The 19378-nt window shown below is 37.6% G+C and overlaps 1 protein-coding gene across 1 annotated transcript; it reads left to right on the top strand.

The window, feature by feature from the left end:
* Positions 1-15455: 15455 nt before the first annotated feature.
* On the top strand, positions 15456-18863 carry LOC121950233 (acidic mammalian chitinase-like). Its single transcript, XM_042496175.1, has 11 exons — positions 15456-15480; positions 15582-15608; positions 15761-15965; positions 16173-16229; positions 16364-16529; positions 16865-16989; positions 17114-17237; positions 17743-17925; positions 18020-18136; positions 18246-18378; positions 18556-18863. Exons 1-11 carry the CDS (start codon positions 15456-15458, stop codon positions 18861-18863), a joined length of 1470 nt encoding a protein of 489 aa, XP_042352109.1.
* The last annotated feature ends 515 nt before the right edge of the window (positions 18864-19378 follow it).

The following is a 19378-nucleotide window of genomic DNA, read 5'->3' as shown; positions in this document are numbered from 1 at the left end:
GCGTGGTACCATTTGAAAGTTTGACTGAACTGCTGCATCCTTTGTATAATGTTCGGATTGCACCTTTGAAATAACTGCTGAAACTAAAGAAGTCTAAACTATCAAAAGAAATTCGTGCTCTACTGTATTTTTGATGCCTCATCAATACATTTTACATGACTTTTTACTGATGAAAAGAATGATGCATTAGCAACATGATTTTTCTTACTATATAGTTCTTGAAAAAATGTTTTAATGAAACAGGAGATCTCATCTGCCTCCTTTGAAATCTTACCAATCAATATTGAAGACTATTTAAGGAGGACATTTCTGCATTTTTTCTTTCTAAGTTAAACAAGTATTTCGTGTTTTTTCTCCTTCCTCCATCCACCTCCTTCTGGATCGCACAAAAGCACCCCTTGCTTTGTATTCATATAAGTGGTCTAATTCCAGCTGTAACTCTGATACCTTATTTATATTTTGCTGACTCAAATATTGTTGTCCATATATTATAATAATGTCTGTTTTTGCTATTTCTTTTCCTCTTTGAATTGCCAGTCTTCTAATTTTATATTTAGAGAGGTAAAATTTCAGTGTTTTAGCATTATTCCAGTTATCTTTAATAATTAGTTTTGCAGTGTCTAAAAATAGTTTGTCCCCTAACAGAGCATTATTTATTTCTAGTAACTTGTATGTGGTCTCTTTCCCTGCATTGTACAGTCCAAACTTACTATAATATATGTAAGTTTGTGATATATGAGAATAGAGGGATCAATATAGACATTCATGATTTGATTTTCTAAAGCTTTTGATATTAGCCAAACATCTATCATTGACTGTCTAGACATATCTTTGGTACTCCATGTAAATTGAATTTTATCAGGATTTTTATGTCTTCACATATCAGCAGTTTATAGATTCAAACATAAATGATCAAACTCTATGTTCTTATACAGTATACAGTCTAGTAAAGGGTCTTTAACAGCATTCCAATCCCCACCTAAAATCAATTTTGCATCAGGAAATGATCTCAAGAAGATGGAGATGTCCTCCTCAAATTGTTGGACTAAAGCTTTGTCTTTTGAATTATTAATCTTTCCATAAATGTTTCCCAAAATGAAAAAGGTGTTCATTATTTCCACAACTAAAATTACCCATCTTCCTAACACATGGGATTTACTCTTCAAAATCTTACCTCTAAATTTTCACTCACAATCTTGTCCTGCACTTCGGCAAGAGTGAGTTCGGTTTTCCTTGTCGTAGGAGGCAGAACGACAAAACCACATTTTCCATTCTTTGATACAGATATACCAAGCATGGACTCAGCTCTCAGCTCACAGTCGGGAGTTTGAAGTCTGGCGTAGGACTGCATGTCTCCAGCACTGATTTCGATTTCCAAGCCGATAGGTATGTCCTTGTTTATGTAGCCAGAACAACTCTGCAGTTCACAGCTACATTGCGTTGTGTTCTGGTGCGCAATCAAACACTGGACACTGACATCCGGACGAACACAGGTTTATTCCTGTATAAATCCAGAGAAAGCAAAATGCTGTCAACATGGGCTCACAGGCTATCTTCATAACAACACGCCTCTCGCAATCAAGCTCAGAGCGGACTGACTTGGACTTAATAACAAAAAAATGCAAACAAAATGTACAATAAAAGAATAACGACGTTATTTTGTGTGTCTAATTACATCACATTCACTAACAATGCATAGCAGACTTATTCTTATATGGCACAAAGCTATAAACCATAACATAGGGTGATTACCATTCATTAACATAATAGGAAATGCATACTATATTCCAAAAATAAAATGCCAGTACCCATGATAGAGTTGCCACCCGTCCTGTTTTTCCCAGAATTGTTCTCTTTTTTCACCAGCTGTCCCAGGAAAATAAAAATCTCTCCCGGGACACAATTTGTCCAGTTTTTTTTGGGAAAATGAGAAAACCTCATTTGATTTCCCCCGTGCTTCTGTGGCTATCTAAAATTGTCTCTGTTGTCTTCCCGTCTATGCGTACGTCACGCGCGTGCGCCCTAGCGCTCAAAGCAGCTCAAGCAGGGAGGGAAACGAAAAGAGACAGCAAGCTGAACTGACTGATGTCCATGCTGAGTTCTTCTTTTCACCAACTTTTTGCGTCTCCATTTGAAATGGGAGGAGAGACGACTGATGAGGAAGGAGATGGAGCAAATACATGCAAGCCACCACAAAAAAACGATTTACTAGTTACAATCCTGACTGGGGGACACTGTCGGAGTTTGAATGGGTACGGCCGAGCCAGGGAGACAATTTTTCCGCCACACAGAGCTTACCAGTGTGTACCATGAAGTGAAACACAGTTACTTATCAACAGATTGTGGCAATAAAGTAAGTGCGAAGATCTTTACTATTGCCACAAAAATGTCATGTGGAAGAACAAAAAGTGAGGCTTTAGTTCAAAATGTCCTACCTCCTTACAGCCATGAGCATTTAGCCACAGAACTGCAAGATGTCCTATGTCCGAATTTTATGTTCATTTGGTCAGTCTGAACTGGTAATAGTGGCCGAGCCCGCCGCCCCAAACATTTGGTCAGTGTCCCTTTTTTTTCACAAATTCAAGGTGGCAACTAACCTAACCCATGACTGTCATCAAGAAACACACTCACTTAATACAATACATCCAGACGAATAACACATTTGTTAAAGATGCTAGCAGGAACATAACTCATATAAACATACCTGTATAAATCCAGAGAAAGCAAACTGCTGTCAACATGGGCTCACAGGCTATCTTCATAACAACACGCCTAACATAAAAGAGAAACCATGTAAATGCATATCCCACGGGAAGATAACATGGCGATCGACAGCTCACACACACACACTCAGGAGACACGTGTTGAGATCTCTAGCTCACTATACAGGCAATATATACACCAGAAAAATCATTGGCTCATCTATACAATTGATATTAATGATCGCTTAACTGTTTTGGGCTCTTAAACCCACTTAAGAACGCTGAATTTAGAATTTGTGAACAAGCTGCATCAGATACGTACCTGTCGCAGTCAAGCTCAGAACGGACTGATGAGAAGGTGGAAATGATGCAATATGTCTCATCTGCCACCATCTGCAGTAAACAGAGGGCAATGTCACACTGTTAATACAATGCTTTCAATGTCAAAACCATGAAATACCAAAACAAACAAAGGATTTTGGTGAAATTAGCTTACATCACATCAAAATAAACGTTATAAACAAAACAACAATAAAAAAAAAACATAAAGGGAATATTGTGTGCGACTGCCGCATTACAGGCAGGAGCTCCGAGAGTCCGCTTACAGACTTCACCTCAATGAAACTACTAAACAAACTGCTTTGCTTTTTAGACCAAGGCTAATTGTAGCATTTTGGGGGATTTTGATGTCATTTCTCAAAAACCTCTTGAGCTACTTGGATACAATTTTTTTCATGTGGGTAATTTGTATCTGTGTTGTACTTGTTTACACCAATCCGTTGTTTTTACAAGTAACATTTGAGTCATAATATTGACTGAAACGCTAGAGGCCAAATGTTAAGTCTGACCCCCACGTAGGGGGGCCACTGTTACTGTGACGGCGTGGGTTCTGAGGATGAGGGAGGGACCACGAGCAAACACTCAGACAGGATTGTTAAGTTGTAACACGTGAGTTTTAATTAGGAAAAATGTAATGAAGGGAATGGTGGTGGGGGAAGGGAGCCGGGGAACACGTGGGCTCGGATGGCAGGTGAGGTTGGTGAGGTGGAGGGTAGTGAAGATCCTGAGGTGGTGGCTGAACACGAAGACGAGGGGCTGGGTGGTGAGGCGCTGGAGCATGGAGACGAGAGGCACTGGAGGAAACACAAAGAAGCACAATGAGCAAAAAATAATCCAAGAGGCACCAAAAGTGAATCCAAAATCACAGAGAGAATCTCAGACTGAGACGGCCGATCTACCACTTGTGGCAATAATCTGGCACCGAGGAGATGTGAAGTCCGGGTATATAAGCTGTGAGAGGTTGATTGCAGATGAGGCGCAGGTGAGAGAGTGTGCCCAGAGCTCCAGCACCCAGAGGCCACGTCCAGCCCCTGCAGCACAGACAGACAAAAAAGAAAACCCAAGCACACACACAGAACCTCCCACACACTCACAAACAGTCATAATGATCAAAACACCACAGTTACAGCATATTAGGGCAACTGAAATAAAACACTTAATACCTTCAGTACTGAGGATGTCCATCAATAGAAGTTACCTTTTCCCAAGCCCAAAAGGCTACTTAAATAGCTGTCGTGCAAATACAATCAACCATCAATTATTTATTTAGTTCTTGTAGGATATGGTGACTGTTTCTTAACATTATTATGTGACCTAATGATGGTGGTCATAGGCTACAGTTAGTTGATAGTGCAATTTAATGCTTTAATTCTTTTAAACACACTACTTGCTAAGTAGATTTTTTTGTGATTATTACAGCCTGGCATGTGTCAGTGATTGCCACCAACATTGATTTTTTGTTATAAATTTTTTGTGCGATGTCAAATATCCACACTCAAACAGCTCAGTATACAAAATTCAAAATGAGGATATAAAATATTATACACTAATATCATTTTCTACTTATTATTAAACCAACATCAGTCCTAATCACAATCATTAAAAATTGAAATTGAAATCAGAATCATAATTCTATTCTATAAGTTTTTTTGTCATGATACCACTATGTTTTTAAATAAATTTTAAAAAAGCAAACACACAAAAAGAAATATCTTCAACATACTGTAGATTTTTTTATCGTCACAGCCTGGGATATGTCAATGATTTGCAACAACTTTGATAACATGTATTTTCTCCATATACCAAATGAAATGCGAAAATTATTTTATCAGGTAAAAAAATAGTGAAAATGACAACTACAAGGCAAAAGCCCAGAATGACACCCAGAAATAATACAATGCATTTTTTTATGCTTTGATGGCTGTGGGATCAAAAATTTCAGTTTAAATGGGTTTCAATGGTGCATATTCTGCAGTTAAGAATATGCATGTAACAATTTTGTTTCCACAGTGTATTCTAGACTTAATGTAGGAGCTGAGCAGGAAATTACAAGATTAAATAGAAATACACAATCTTACCAAAATGCATGCCATATGCATTAACAGCCAAAACTATCAAAAAATTAAGAATGGAAAGTAAGGGTCCCTAAGGGTAAGATTATATATAAATAATAACAATACATGATATATAATTTAATACTGATCATTGTTAAGTTTATAGTATTATTCCTATATTCTATCTATCTATCAATCCATCCATCCATCCATCCATCCATCCAACAACTGTAGCACAATTCTCCCAAATCTCTCTCAACTTAATCAACACAACACCTCAAACTCCAGCATTTCCCGCAGTCCTTTAAAACTCTTTGTCCAAGTTTGATATGATCATGTGACGTTTCAAAACCCATCTCGAACTCCATGCTAAAACCGAATGTGAGAAAAACATTTCAAAATAGTTTGATCTTCGGTGCCGAAATTGCCATCTCCAACAATAAACTTCTAAGAATCTAGATATAGGTCAAATAATTAAATTGAACAATTGATTACAGTTTAATTAAAATGAAAAAGGATGCTTCGACGTATATTGCAAGCAAGTCTACCTATGGTTAAAAGTAAGATAACCATACCTCACCCAAGAGCACAGAGTTTCATGGTTCTGTCTCATTTCTAATTGGTGCAATTTGAGACATTTCAGTCGCCCCCTATATAAAATGTGTAAAATTACATGGTAAAAACCACAGGTTTGAATATGAGTTTCAAAGCTAGGCAAATACGACAAACCAAAAATAGTAGTTGAAAAATATGTTGATTTTCAGCAACATTAACACAGGAAGTTAAGAGAACTTGATATTCATAGACATGAAAGGTTTTGAAAGCATGAAAAATTGGCTCTTGGCAGATTTGAACCAGGGTCCAGATTAAAAGGTTAAAGATTTACTAACTGGACTACACCACAAAATATGTAGTGAGGAGAGTATACAAAGACATTGAATACAAAACACTTTTCTTAAATTATTAAGGGGGGAAAAATTATTTTTATGTTGATGTCTATGCTAAGCAAGACACCGTTTTTAACATTGCAACAAGCATTACAATTGCCCCAATGGTACCACCCATGACACAAGCTACCCTGCATATACAAAATGGACATCAAAACTGCACAGATTTAAATTCAAAGACATTAAATATAAAGACAGTATGAGGAAAATATGCTGTTGATGAAAAAAATTACTTTTGTACCTCAAAAATGAGTAGAATTGGTAGAAAAACTCTGGCAAGTATGAGTTATCAGTTTGTCCTTTGGCAGGCAGAGAGGGATCATCACAGACCATGTGCATTATGAGTTTCATGTTACAAAATTTTACTTACTACTAAGCCTGTTTTAGTGATAAAAGATCACAACAGAATCAAGTATTTGAAGGTAATAAATAAATGTACAAGCCAAAAGACTAATTAGCAGGTAAACAAGCAAAACCACACAATGACAGATACATTTACAAAAAGAAAAGAATATCAGTAAAATAAACAAAACCAATGATAAATATTAACAACAATAACGACAACAACAACAGTAGTAGTACCAAGAAGAAGAAAAAAGGGGAAAAACATTATCAATTTCCATTAGATTCCTAAACAAGACAGCCATCTCTATCATGTGAAGGATAATTTAAATCAAATTCCCACTTTGATCAATTAGGAGCTAAATATATTTTATTATTGTGCAACCAGATATTCACAGTTTAGTTTCCTCTGCAGATCTATGTAATGTAGACTAGCCTATGTGTTTGAATATTTTCTCTTCTTCTTTAGCTCTTTAGTTGGGTTTCATAAAACAAATTATATTAAAAAAAGTGTATTTTCCTTTCGTATCTGTTAATAATGGAAGCATGTTATGTATTAAGTATATCATTTGTGTACTTTTTTATGTACAAGAAACTCCTTTTCTTCTAACACATGTGAAACTCAAATCACAGCTGTTAAATTAATAAATGTGTATATTGCAACAGTCATTTTAGGTCCTGGATGATCAACACATCTAGGAACTGTATGTCTATAGCTTAATGTGGCACTCCAATTATAATTATTTAATTGCTACATTGATGTTTGGGGCCAGATGCCCTTCTTCAGCGTGTATATTTGGCAATATCACAAAGAAAGCCCACAGGTGGGGTTAATTATAAGTCAGCACATGCAGACATATACAGTGCATCCCAGCAGGGGGAGCCAACATTTTTAAGTCACAAAATCACAGTCATATGTATTAAAATCCTGAAGAAATAAACAATAACAACAAAGATAAATCAAATCTAATCTAATTAAAATATGTTTAAAAAAACAAAAACAAACAATATATGTATATATAATAGTGCTGGGCATAGATTAATTTTTTTAATCTAGATTAATCTCACTGCAATCCTGTAGTTAATCTAGATTAATCTAGATTAAAATTATAGATTTGAATTTTGCCAGAGACATTCAAAATAATATCTATCTATCTAAATGATGAAAATGCATCACAAAATGCTTGAGAAAGCTGTTCTCTACTATAATATTTGGTAAAGAAAAATAATGTTCCATAAGATTTACTTTGGTGTTTAACTTTTTTTTATTTTGTTAAACACAGACATTTAGGAACAGGTTCTGTCTCCATGTGGAAAAAGCTTTTTCCTGCTAACTGGAATGAACAGCAGAGGGTACAGCCTCTGATAACATGACCCTAACTGAACTGTGGGCCTACATTAGAGGTCATGAAGAAGACCATTAACGGTCAGCAGCTTTGTGACACGGCTTGAGCCAATCACTCCAGTCACTCAGGCAGACCAGCTTCCGCCTTGTTCGCGCCCCCTCCGCGTAATTCGACCAGGTATACATCCGCGCTTAAACAACAAAGTGAAATTGGTGCCTTGCTCACTGTATAGACCCAACTTAGTGAATAGTTTATCGCGCGATAATTTCCTTATCGCGCGGTAAGAATCCCGCGTTAACGCAGCACGTTAACGCCGTTTAACGGCCCAGCACTAATATATAATAAATAATAAAATAGATACATAAATAAAAAATAATAAATAAAATAATAAAATATACTGAATGAATTTAAAAAATACAATTAAAAGAAACACACAAAGGAAATCTCATTTAACCCATTAGGAATGAGGGCGTCAAGGTGATGTATCAATTAAGTCTGTCTTTGGAGAAAGATTTTGTCTCTGTTGCCTTCTCTTTGTGGTATTTAGCTCAACAATTCATGCACAAATTCAACCTTAAAAGTTTGAAAGGTGCATATTTAAGTGATACTGAATTGAAAAATATGAACACATTATATTCATCAACTATTTGGAAGACATTTTGAAATTAATCTGCCTGTCTAAAGAAGGTGCCCTCTTAATGATCACAGTGAATTTGGACAATGATGGTGAACAACACATATTCTTCTTATGTTAAAAAAAGTTTCTGAGAAAATTTAAGTATTGACAAATTAAGAGGGTGCTGCACAAATACTGTTGTGATAGGTTTTGTAAATGTTTTATTGGACTTGGATGATGATAACACAAGCACCGTTATTGATATGCTTTTATGAACAAATAAAATGAACCTTGAGCTTTTTATTCCATGCAATCTGGAATTCTGCACTTTGATCTTAAAAATCATTTGCAGTAACTGCGGTTGTGACTTACCCTATCAGGCCACCACTGAGACCCAATCCCATTGGGCAGCTGGCCAAAGTAAATCATATGATCAGGTCAAGAGAACTTTGTTCTCAGAACAGAACACGTCATGTCCCCTTAGACTGTTTATTTATCCTGAGATTGACAGTAATTAACCATTGGATCTAACATTAGTGTTCCAACACGCACAATATTAATGCTGTCCAATTCTTTGCTCAAATGGATCTGTCATCGGGCTAATCGCCAGCTAGGACAGAAATAATATTACATTATGTTACCACAACAGCCCTGATTATTAACAAATATAGATATACATGTGATTAACTAGATATACAATAGAGTGCAATGAGCAAGGCCTTATTATTATTGTTATTTAACACTTCTATTCTATTCTTTATTTATAGAGATTTTTTTTAGTTTATCACACAAGAATTAACAAGAATTAATCTCAAAGTACAAATATTATTTTAAGGATATTTTTGGTGCGTTTTATTTAATAGATAGGACGGCAAGAGTGTGAAAGGGGGAGAGAAAGAGGGGATGACATGCAGCAAAGGGCTAAGGCTGGAATCGAACCTGTGGCTGCTGCGGCAAGGACACAGCCTTTAAACATGGGGCACCTGCTCTGAGCCACCAGGAGCCCCTCAAAGTACAAATATGAACGGAAATGTAACGAGACATGAAAGGAAGATAAAAAAGAGAGAAGAAAGTCACAAAACAAAACAGAAAACAAGAAAACAAAACATGTGCATCATAGTGCATTTTAGCACATGTAGGACAGACCACTTGTGGAGGTATAAATTGAAAATTCCAGGCCAGGTAGATCATTCACATAGTTCATCAATGGGTCCCAGGTTTAGTAAAATCTCTTGATGGAGCCGTTGAGAGTGTTTCTTATTTTTTCCAGCTTGATGTTGTGCATCACATCCTTGATCCATTGGCCATTAGATGGGGGCTGATATCTTGCTGGGATCTGTTTACATCTGACACATGTAGGGCTTATGTTTGGGAATAGTCTTGCAAGTTTAGCTTTATCAAATTGTAGCCGATGGAACACTTTAAACTGTATTAAGGCATGTCTTACAGAGGATTAAGTAACCTGAGAAAGAGCCATGTCCCATTTCTCATCTCACAGCAAGGCCCCTAGATCATTTTCCCATTGTTGTGGAATATGAGATATAGAGGGATTATATCTATTCATGGTCTTAGTGTAAATCATTGAGACTCTACCCTTATTTAGAATATTGACCTTCAACAAAGAATCCAGACAAGGTAATGGGGTGGGGGGTTGGAACATTAGCAACCCCCTTACATTACCTTTTGCGTAGTCCCTGATTTCTCAGTTACAAGGAAAATGAGTATCAGTCAGTCTGAATTTTTTGGATAATTGTTTAAAAGCTGGCGAAAGTAAATCATAAATAAACAGGTCCTTTATACTACCTATACTTATCATGCCAAGTTTTGAAACCTTTATCATCAAAGATGGTTGGAAAAGATGATTATTCACTATTTGTGGATGAATAAAAATGTTCTTAATACCCATGCACTTTTTGAACAGTTTCAATGACTGGGTTACAATTTTATATTAACTAATGATGGTAAAGATATGCAAAGCAAAGAAGGGAGTGAGTGCTGCTTGCTTGTGATGGTTTCAGTTTGCAGCCAGGCAAGGGCTGTACCATTCCAGTGCTTTAACCACAGGCAGATAACATTAAAATTTGCTGCCCGGCAATATGAGTGCAGGTTCGGGAAGGAGAGGCCACCTAGGTGTTTTAGTCTTTACATAAATTCTTTCCTAATGCGAGCCAATGTATTATTCCAAATAAATAAAGAGACCATGTAGTTGAATGCCTTAAAAAATGATTGTGGTATGAAAGTTAGTGTTGCTTGGAACTAATATAAGAATTTAGTACAATACTCATCTTTACAGAGTTTGTTCTCCCAATAAGAGGCAGCGATAAGATAGAGAGGCCTTATTATTTGTTTGTCTCTGTGCCTTGTACTGCATACTGTTTCCATGTGAAGACATCACCTTTTGTGTAATATGCAAAGAGTAATATCAGTTTGATCACACAGGCTTATTTATTTTAAATTTTTGGCACTTTAATTTTGTTGGCACTATACTCGTTGTTACTGCTATTTAGTAGTAACTATTAGCTATATAGCTATATACTATTTACTTTTGGAAAAACCAATTATTTTACAAGTATGGAAGCTTTATTAAACGTTTACCGTAAAAACTTGAATTAATAGACCAGGCTGTTATTTGCTGAAACCAATGAATTCAACAGGCTTATATTTGGGATAAGTGCTTATATGGACAGGCTTCAATTTGTTTCACATAAAACTGTTGCTCAGCAAAGATGGGAAATACAACACAATCATACCATTTAATCAAACCTCTTTTTTTGCATCTCTCTTGTTTACTCTGCTGGTATTACTTCTTCTTTGGTGCTCATGGTCTCAGTAAAATGAACTGAATGATGGAATTGTAGAGACTAGCCATGAGTGTAACATATCCATAGGGACAAAAGTTTAAACTTTGATATTTCTAAGTGTTATCAAAGCAGCTAATTAACATTATCTCCAGTGGGTAGCTAACAAGGTTTTTATACATCTAAACAACTCCTGTAAAAATGAATTGCAAAGTAATCGGGCATCTAATTGAGACATGCCTTTATTTATTCAAATGTATGGCCACACTGAGCTAGTAAAAGGGACCCGGTGTCTAATTGGGACTAGGCTTATATTTGAAGTTTTACATTATGTGGTGTCTATCTGTTGTGTTGTGATTGGTAGATCTATTAATCTTTTAAACTAAAGGGGTGTGTAAGACACTGCAAGGTTAGTAATTAAAGTAGGTATGGGGAATGAAGACAAAAATGGAATACCGACTTGTGTGCAGCACTCGTACTTCATACCACCCCTGCATAAATCAGTGCCCCGCTTGGGTCACCCCAGTAAAAAAATGTCTAGACATGCTCCTGAGGCTCTGAGGTCTCTGCATGTGAAATGTCAGATGATCAATATCCACAAATATCTGTGTGTGTGTGTGTTTGTGTGTGATTGTGATACTGTAATTAATTTGGAAACATAAAGTAAACAAAGCTAAGAGACAGCGTAAGGGGATGATGTTGAGCTTGTGCGTTAAACCTCAGCACATCAGTATTGCATAGTATGTATTCGGCAGTCAGTAGTTACTGCCTTGATCATCAACTTTCAAACATCAAACAGGAAAAGGTGAACAGGGAGCAGTGGTGGTATTTTACATAGCTGTAGTTTAGATAATGTTTATGAGGCAGGAACTGCTTCTACAGCAGTCAGCGATAAGGCACCATCATTTCTTCTCTGGTAATGAACTGACCTCAGGGACTTTGATGGCTGTTCATTATAAAACACTGCTGAAAAGGACAAAAGCCTGTCAAAATTTATTACAGTGCCACTCCCAGCATACGCAAATGTAAGTTATATGACTATTTTATCATTAGAAACATAAATCATTTATTGGTGTTCAAAGGAGTTATCAGACATGTAGCAATATTTACTAATAACAAGCCATTTTAATGAGTATGTCCAATGTTCTTAAGCTTCAGACTACAAAGGAGTGATAAAGTAATGTAGATGTAAGCTACAAACATGCACTTCAGCAATATTTTGTACAGCAGACTTAAATGCATAAAACATTTAAGGAGAGCAAGGCATTTTTATTCAGATTATCTACATGTCCTTGGACTATTCACTTTCCATTAATGATAAACTGAGAAGGAAAGGAGTTGGCAGCAGAAAGTTGCATCAGAAGAACAGCTCACGCTTTGGGAAATGTGCTGATTCACTTTCTTTTATAAGAGTTTAGGGGACAATGTTAATATCACGCAAAGCTCAAAGACATGGGGTACCCTGCTCGCCACTGTCCAGTGTAAAAAAAATGAACCTTGTTTTTCATCGGAATAGCTCTAAAAGGTTACTCTATAGATAATCTCAGTTATTAACTGGCAACCAGCTTTCTCCTACCATCAGTCTTTATTCATATCCAGGCTTAACACATTCTGAAAACAAAACAAAGAAATATGTTTGTAAAAGCACAAACATGAGACTGATTCTAGATCTCACTCTGGAACAGAGAGCCAATAAGTATTTCTCCTTAAAAGCTGCAGTATGAACAAGGGGACAAATTATTATTTGAAAGAATGGCTCACAATCATAATAATTATCCCATAATTGCAGTTCCCTCAGCTATGTGGAGCATTTTTTGCATGTTATTATCTTATTTTTTTTCATTCTGTTGCCTCCAGTGGCCAAAAGTTCCATTAATGGCCCCCATCATGTGAAGAATGTGCCAATTTTGTTTTGCATTTAATTGGGCCTGTCTTTTCAACAGTATGTATAAACTGTAACATAACATGATGTGTTCCATTTTACATATATTTTCTACACTCAGTACGTTTACATGCACAGTTAAGTGAAGTTATGGTTACAGCTCAATTAAGCCATTTAATTGGACTACTGTCCTTATCCCAGTATACAAGCACCAGGGAAGAATCCATTTATTAACAGGTTGCATGTCAAATGGTGACAACTTTTTGGCACTGTACATTTTATACATATGCAAGTTTTCTGTCTTGTTTTGTATTACTCTATTCTTCTTCTTTTTCTTTTGTTTTTCCCGTATTTCTTCTATGAAATATGCTGTTCGACATCTGGGTCAAAGCCTGTTAATCCTACTCTGAAAATTCCACTTAGTGCAATTTCAGTCGGACTAATATGTTAACATGTACTTTAGAAGTCCAGTTTTAGGCGGACAAACACAATAATTCGACTTTTGCCCTTTTGTATTATGATTCTGTATGGCTATGTCTTTGTAAAAACAACTGCGTTTGGGGGTAAAAAGCTGTTGAAAACACAATGATGGGTCTCCAAAAAACATCCGGTTTTTATGTATTATTTTATTGTGCATAAAATAGTGGTTTGCAGTAGACAGTGTCAAGCCATTAACCATCCTCCCATTACCAAATGACAAAGTTAGCTCATTACAACATAACTTGAAAATCATTGTTATTAAACGTATGAAACGTGCAAATATAACATAGTTATGGTTTGCAGAATCAAACAATGCAAACATTTTATTTTAGGGACAAGTCTGTTTTTAACTCTTCTCATTAATCTATGATATACATATGTTCTAGTTGTAGTCTTTGCTAATGTACATAAACAACTTCATCAGCTCTTTGTGACTCAGTGAAGAGTGGTAAAGCCTGCAGAGCAGATATGTGTAGCATGACTAGGATCATTTTAAACAAGTCAGTCTGAGGTGATGATGTCCTAGGACAAGAGTTCTTAACATGCTGAAAAAATTAAAACCTGAACCGAACTGACCCACATGAGTTTAAGCCCGAACCTGGCCAGTCTGACATCACCACAGAGAATACAGAGCCTGAGCGCGATCAAGCCCGAACCCTAGTCTGCTTCAAACACCCGAGACACACACCTGTGTGGCAGCGCAAGTCATATGAGTCTGCAATGCAAAATGGACCAGCTCTGTGGATCACCAGCTCTCCACACTGTATTTCCTCGCAAGGGAATTTTACTACTCTGGTTGGGAGAAAGGGCAGAGAGCTCAACATGGAGCCTGGCTGCTGTCCGCTGCTGAAATGGTAAATGGTATTATTCACTCAATCATTATGTAATATCTATAACTATATGCTAATAATATATGTTTTGATTTTCATTTAAATAAATAAGAATTGAATAAATAAAGGATAGGGTGTTCACTTTTTAATCTTTTTTTTTTTTTTTTTCACAGCCCAAGCTTCTACCTGACCGGACCAATTAATGCACACATTCGGTCCGAACCTGACCTAACCTGTTGGGCTTGTTGGGACTTGTTGGGACCCGTCAGGCTCGGGTTGAGTTTGAGAACTCTATGGGCAGCTCTAAAACATTGTTGAGCTGTGTTTCCATGATAAAAATAAACTACACCTGCTAACAAATGATCAAAACACAAACAGCTTGATTTGCTGTTTACTATCAGTGCTCAGAAGATCACAGTAGTACATTAGTAATATTTTCTGCTTTGGTTTTATTTGTATTGACATTTATCAGTACAAGCTTTCAGGTCATGACCTAGACTGAGTCATATCATGTACAGAAATATGCTGGTCTGTTACCCTGTCTCAATACCATATACTAAAGCTTATCACCACATGCCAATTCAGGTCTGATTTTACTTATCTTATCCTTTTTTTGTACCTACAACATAAAGAACATATAATAATTGCTCACCTACCTTTCATGGTTAATGAGGAGGGTCTATATCCTGCTCCTGTCTTGTATATAAGAAGATCCAAAACACAACCCCAGTGGTTCCATCTGAAATCCCAAGGTAAGCTTGCACTTGGAATTTAGAAAAAGCAATTCTCTCTCCTCTCTTGCACTTCCAAGAGCTTCTTCGATGTACAGTGGAGAAATTTAGATCTAGTTTAGTATGATTTTTAGAGTTAAACAAACGTATACAGTAAATTTGGGACAAAGTACTGCGGTTATGTTTAGGGCTGGATTGGAAATGATTAAAGAAGTAAAAAAAAAAAGATTTTAAGAGAAACTATGATGGTTCACATTAGTGGACTTTGTGCACTGGTGTAAAATTGTTTCATGTTTAATCATATCATTTTGTGTCTTTGTTTTTTCCTTGACATATCTGGGGTTTTTTTTTCTAGAAAAAAGTTAAAGTTGTGAGCTTTGAAATCACGATGACCAAGCTCACCATTCTAGCAGGTAAACAGTCATCAGTGCTTTACATGACCGTGATGCCTTGATATCATGATACATTAAAATCCTTACATGGTATCCATTCCCTAATTTCTATATCTCTTTAGGCTTGTGCCTGGTGATGTGCCAGCTGGGTAAGTTCCACTTGAGTACATCTTATGACATGCTCATGAAACTACATATTTAAGTTTTTATTGACACTGGCTATGACTAAACTAGGCCTATATGTCTTAAAATAATTGAGGTTTCATGAGATGTTGAACACAAATGTGCTTTCACTTTCCAGCAACTGCCTCCAGGATGGCTTGCTATTTTACCAACTGGTCCCAGTACAGACCTGGAACTGGGAAATACACACCTGCAAATGTGGACCCCTTCCTGTGCACCCATCTGATTTATGCATTCTCCATCATCAACAACAAAAATGAGTTGGTTACCTATGAATGGAATGATGAGACCCTGTACAAGGCCTTCAATGGCCTGAAGAGCAAGTAAGAACTTGTATTTCCACAATATATAATATCCTCCACAGGTACTGCAGCTTATGCTTCAAACTGTCTGTGGGTGACCAAAATTGGAAATGAAGTGAAATGAAAAAAATCCAGTTTGGCTACAAATGCTGTGTAGGATAAACAAGCCCTTGCAAACTCAAAAATTCTGCATTAATCTAATCATATCAAACCATGTGTTTTCCAAAGGAACCCCGGTCTGAAGACCTTGCTGGCTGTTGGTGGATGGAACTTTGGCTCAACTCAGTGAGTGCCTCTGCTTTATTTATCAAGTTTGTGCTTCATTACAAAAATACCATGAGGAGTGTTAAATCATTAGCTCTGATGTATTTCAGGAAAATGCTACTAAGTGATGTATAACACTACACAAATTTCCTCAGGTTCTCCATCATGGTGTCCACTCCAGCCAACCGTCAGACATTCATCCAGTCTTCCATCAAATTCCTGAGGCGTCATGGATTTGACGGTCTGGATCTGGACTGGGAGTACCCTGGATCTCGTGGAAGTCCTCCAGTGGACAAGATGAGATTCAGTCTGCTCTGCAAGGTTTGACATCATCCTCACCCACTCCCTCCCCACATTCACTCTCCAATCCAGTCTCCACAACATGCCAAATCAAAATGAATGCCACTCATATCTACACTTTCTTCACCACCAAATTAAAAAAATGAGTTCAAAATGTACATGGTAGGACCACGCTGTCCAACTCAAGATACTATATTCACTAGCATTCAACTTACCATAGTATTAGTAAAAATTGACTTTAGACTTTTTAGTTTGTGGTGGGAGGGCAGATTGAATGAACTCATGAGCAATCAGGGACATATTGCAGTGATAACACTATATTTTAAATAGTCTCATATCAATGGTCTTTATTGCAGGAACTTGTTGAAGCCTATGCAGCTGAGGCCAAGGCCACAGACAAACCTCAGCTCATGCTTACTGCTGCAGTGTCTGCTGGAAAGGGAACCATTGATGCTGGATATGAGATTGCAGAGATTGCCAAGTAAGCTCCTGCAGCTTTCTTTTCTGAAAATGCTGTGATTTTAAATCAACGTTTGTATTCGATGATAGGTCGGTAGCTCGTCAGCATTTCGTGCCTAAAATGCAGTGTTTCACATGCATTTCAGGCACCTGGACTTCATCAATGTCATGACCTATGACTTCCATGGAGCTTGGGAGCGAGCCACTGGACACAACAGCCCTCTATATCGTGGCAAACATGACAAGGGAGACCTAATTTACTTCAACACTGTAAGAAAAGTAGTAATGTAATGCAGGAATACATAAATTACATTGGTCCAATACCCTTTAATGGTTAGCTCAACCAGTTTCACATGATAAGGTCTGTTTACGAATGACAGGAAGTACTCTTCAGCCACAAGTACAACTGAGAAACATTGTCAAGTCTGAGAAAATAGAACTGATAATGTCCCACTATCTCAACACTGATTTGGAGAGTAGAAATTTACAAAAAGCTTTTAGGGTTTGAAAAATATGGGAATTTACCAGGAACACAGTGTTTAAGGTGGGAATACAGTTGGTTGCATTACGGGAAAGGTAGGGTCCAGCATTGTTAAGGCTTGACACTTACTACAAGTCAGGATATCTCATCTTCTGCTGAAACCCCCCTCTATTTGGAAATGCAATAACAAATCTCCAGAATATCTATTGATTCCTTAAAAGGACTGTCATTCATAGGCCTTAAAGAAACCCAGGCCTTGAGTCTGTGTTGTTCATCCCTCCTTTTCTATTTCAGGACTTTGCCATGAAATACTGGAGAGACCAAGGCACCCCAGTGGACAAGCTGATGATGGGATTTGCTGCTTACGGTCGTACCTTCCGTCTGACATCATCAAACACCGGTGTTGGTGCTCCAGCTAGTGGTGCTGCATCAGCCGGCCCATTCACACGTGAAGCTGGATTCTGGTCCTACTACGAGGTAAAGTCTAAACAAAATAAAGTGCATACTAACACAAGTAGAATGGATGGAAAATGGAACGCCCCAATGGCATTTCATTAATCTGGTCTTTTAGGTCTGCACCTTCCTGAAAGGGACTACCATTCAGTGGATTGATGACCAGAAAGTTCCCTATGCCAGCAAGAACAGCGAGTGGGTTGGATTTGACACCAAGGAGAGCTATGAGATTAAGGTAGGAGGGAAAACATTATACAGGGATCACAGCTTCAGGGTTGGTCTGCAGGGTTGGAGAGTCAGTTATTCCTCAGTTTTTTTGACATGTCTTCTTGTTCAATCCACAGGTTCAGTACATGAAGGACATGAACTTTGGTGGTGCCTTTGTTTGGGCCTTGGATCTAGATGACTTTAAAGGAGAGTTCTGTGGACAGGGAAGCCATCCTCTGCTGTCCCATCTGCGCAAACTTGTCAATGCTGGTGAGTCTTGCTTCTCTTTTTTTTTATGAGCCAGTATGTTCAAAGCTCTCCATGGTAAGACAGGTATCACTGTCATCAAGCACAGTGTTTGACAGGCTTTTGGGAAAAACACTGCTACCCTGCTTAAAAAACTGTCCATCTGATATAATATCTTCTTGTTCTTTTCATCTGTTACAGATACACCTCTGCCTCCATCAACCACAACTAAGAAACCTGTTGTCACAACCCCCAAACCTGTTGTTACCACTGCTGCACCAGCCACCAAAACAACGGTCAAACCCAGTGGTACCACCAATGCTCCATCCACTAAGACCACAATCCCTATCCCAGGACGAGGCTTCTGCAAAGACAAGGCTGATGGCATATACGCCAACCCAGAGGACAACACCAGCTACTATGTGTGTGCAGGCAGCAGAACCTACCTGAGGATGTGCGGAGTCGGCACTATCTTTGACGACAGCTGCAAGTGCTGCGTGTGGCCATAAGAGTTCATTCATTAAAGGCTACTTACTGTCATCTCAGTACTACCTATACAAGCTGAATGCCTGTGGGAAATGATTTGTCTTTTTAATGGTCTTTGATCATAACATTTTGATGCTTAGAAAACACCTTAAAATTCAAAATGTGAATGCTCCATGAGAATAAAACTATTATGACAAATCAAAAATTTGTTTCATCGATAATTAAAAGCGAAAATTATGTCTATACATTACGCTACACACATACGTTTCACATGAAGAATTATATCAGTAGTATAAATGTTCAAAGCAATACAGACAAAACTGCCATTTGTGGTGGGGAGGGGGGGAGGGGGGGTCACATTGGTTTGGAAATGTCACTAGCCACTGCAGAAAAGTTGACTCCACCTCATTAGGTGATGTCATTTTAAAAGTGTCGTAGTCTTACCTACATGGGCAGTGCATGTTACTCACCCACCTACTGAGGCCTGTACACTTTAATGCTTTATTGCATTGCATGATGAATGTGGCACAAAATGGCA

Source organism: Plectropomus leopardus, chromosome 2 (assembly GCF_008729295.1).
Source record: "Plectropomus leopardus isolate mb chromosome 2, YSFRI_Pleo_2.0, whole genome shotgun sequence".
NCBI classification, from domain to species: Eukaryota; Metazoa; Chordata; class Actinopteri; order Perciformes; family Serranidae; genus Plectropomus; species Plectropomus leopardus.
The sequence above is the reverse complement of the archived record's forward strand: the minus strand, read 5'-3'. Positions and strand labels throughout refer to the sequence as shown.

What these genes read in the sequence shown, in the direction of transcription:
- LOC121950233 (XM_042496175.1), top strand. Translation starts at nt 15,456, where the DNA reads ATGACCAAGCTCACCATTCTAGCAG. An exon ending in TTCAATGGCCTGAAGAGCAA is followed by an intron (nt 15,966 to 16,172) that starts GTAAGAACTTGT and finishes TGTTTTCCAAAG; the next exon opens with GAACCCCGGTCTGAAGACCT. An exon ending in AGGAGAGCTATGAGATTAAG is followed by an intron (nt 18,137 to 18,245) that starts GTAGGAGGGAAA and finishes TTCAATCCACAG; the next exon opens with GTTCAGTACATGAAGGACAT.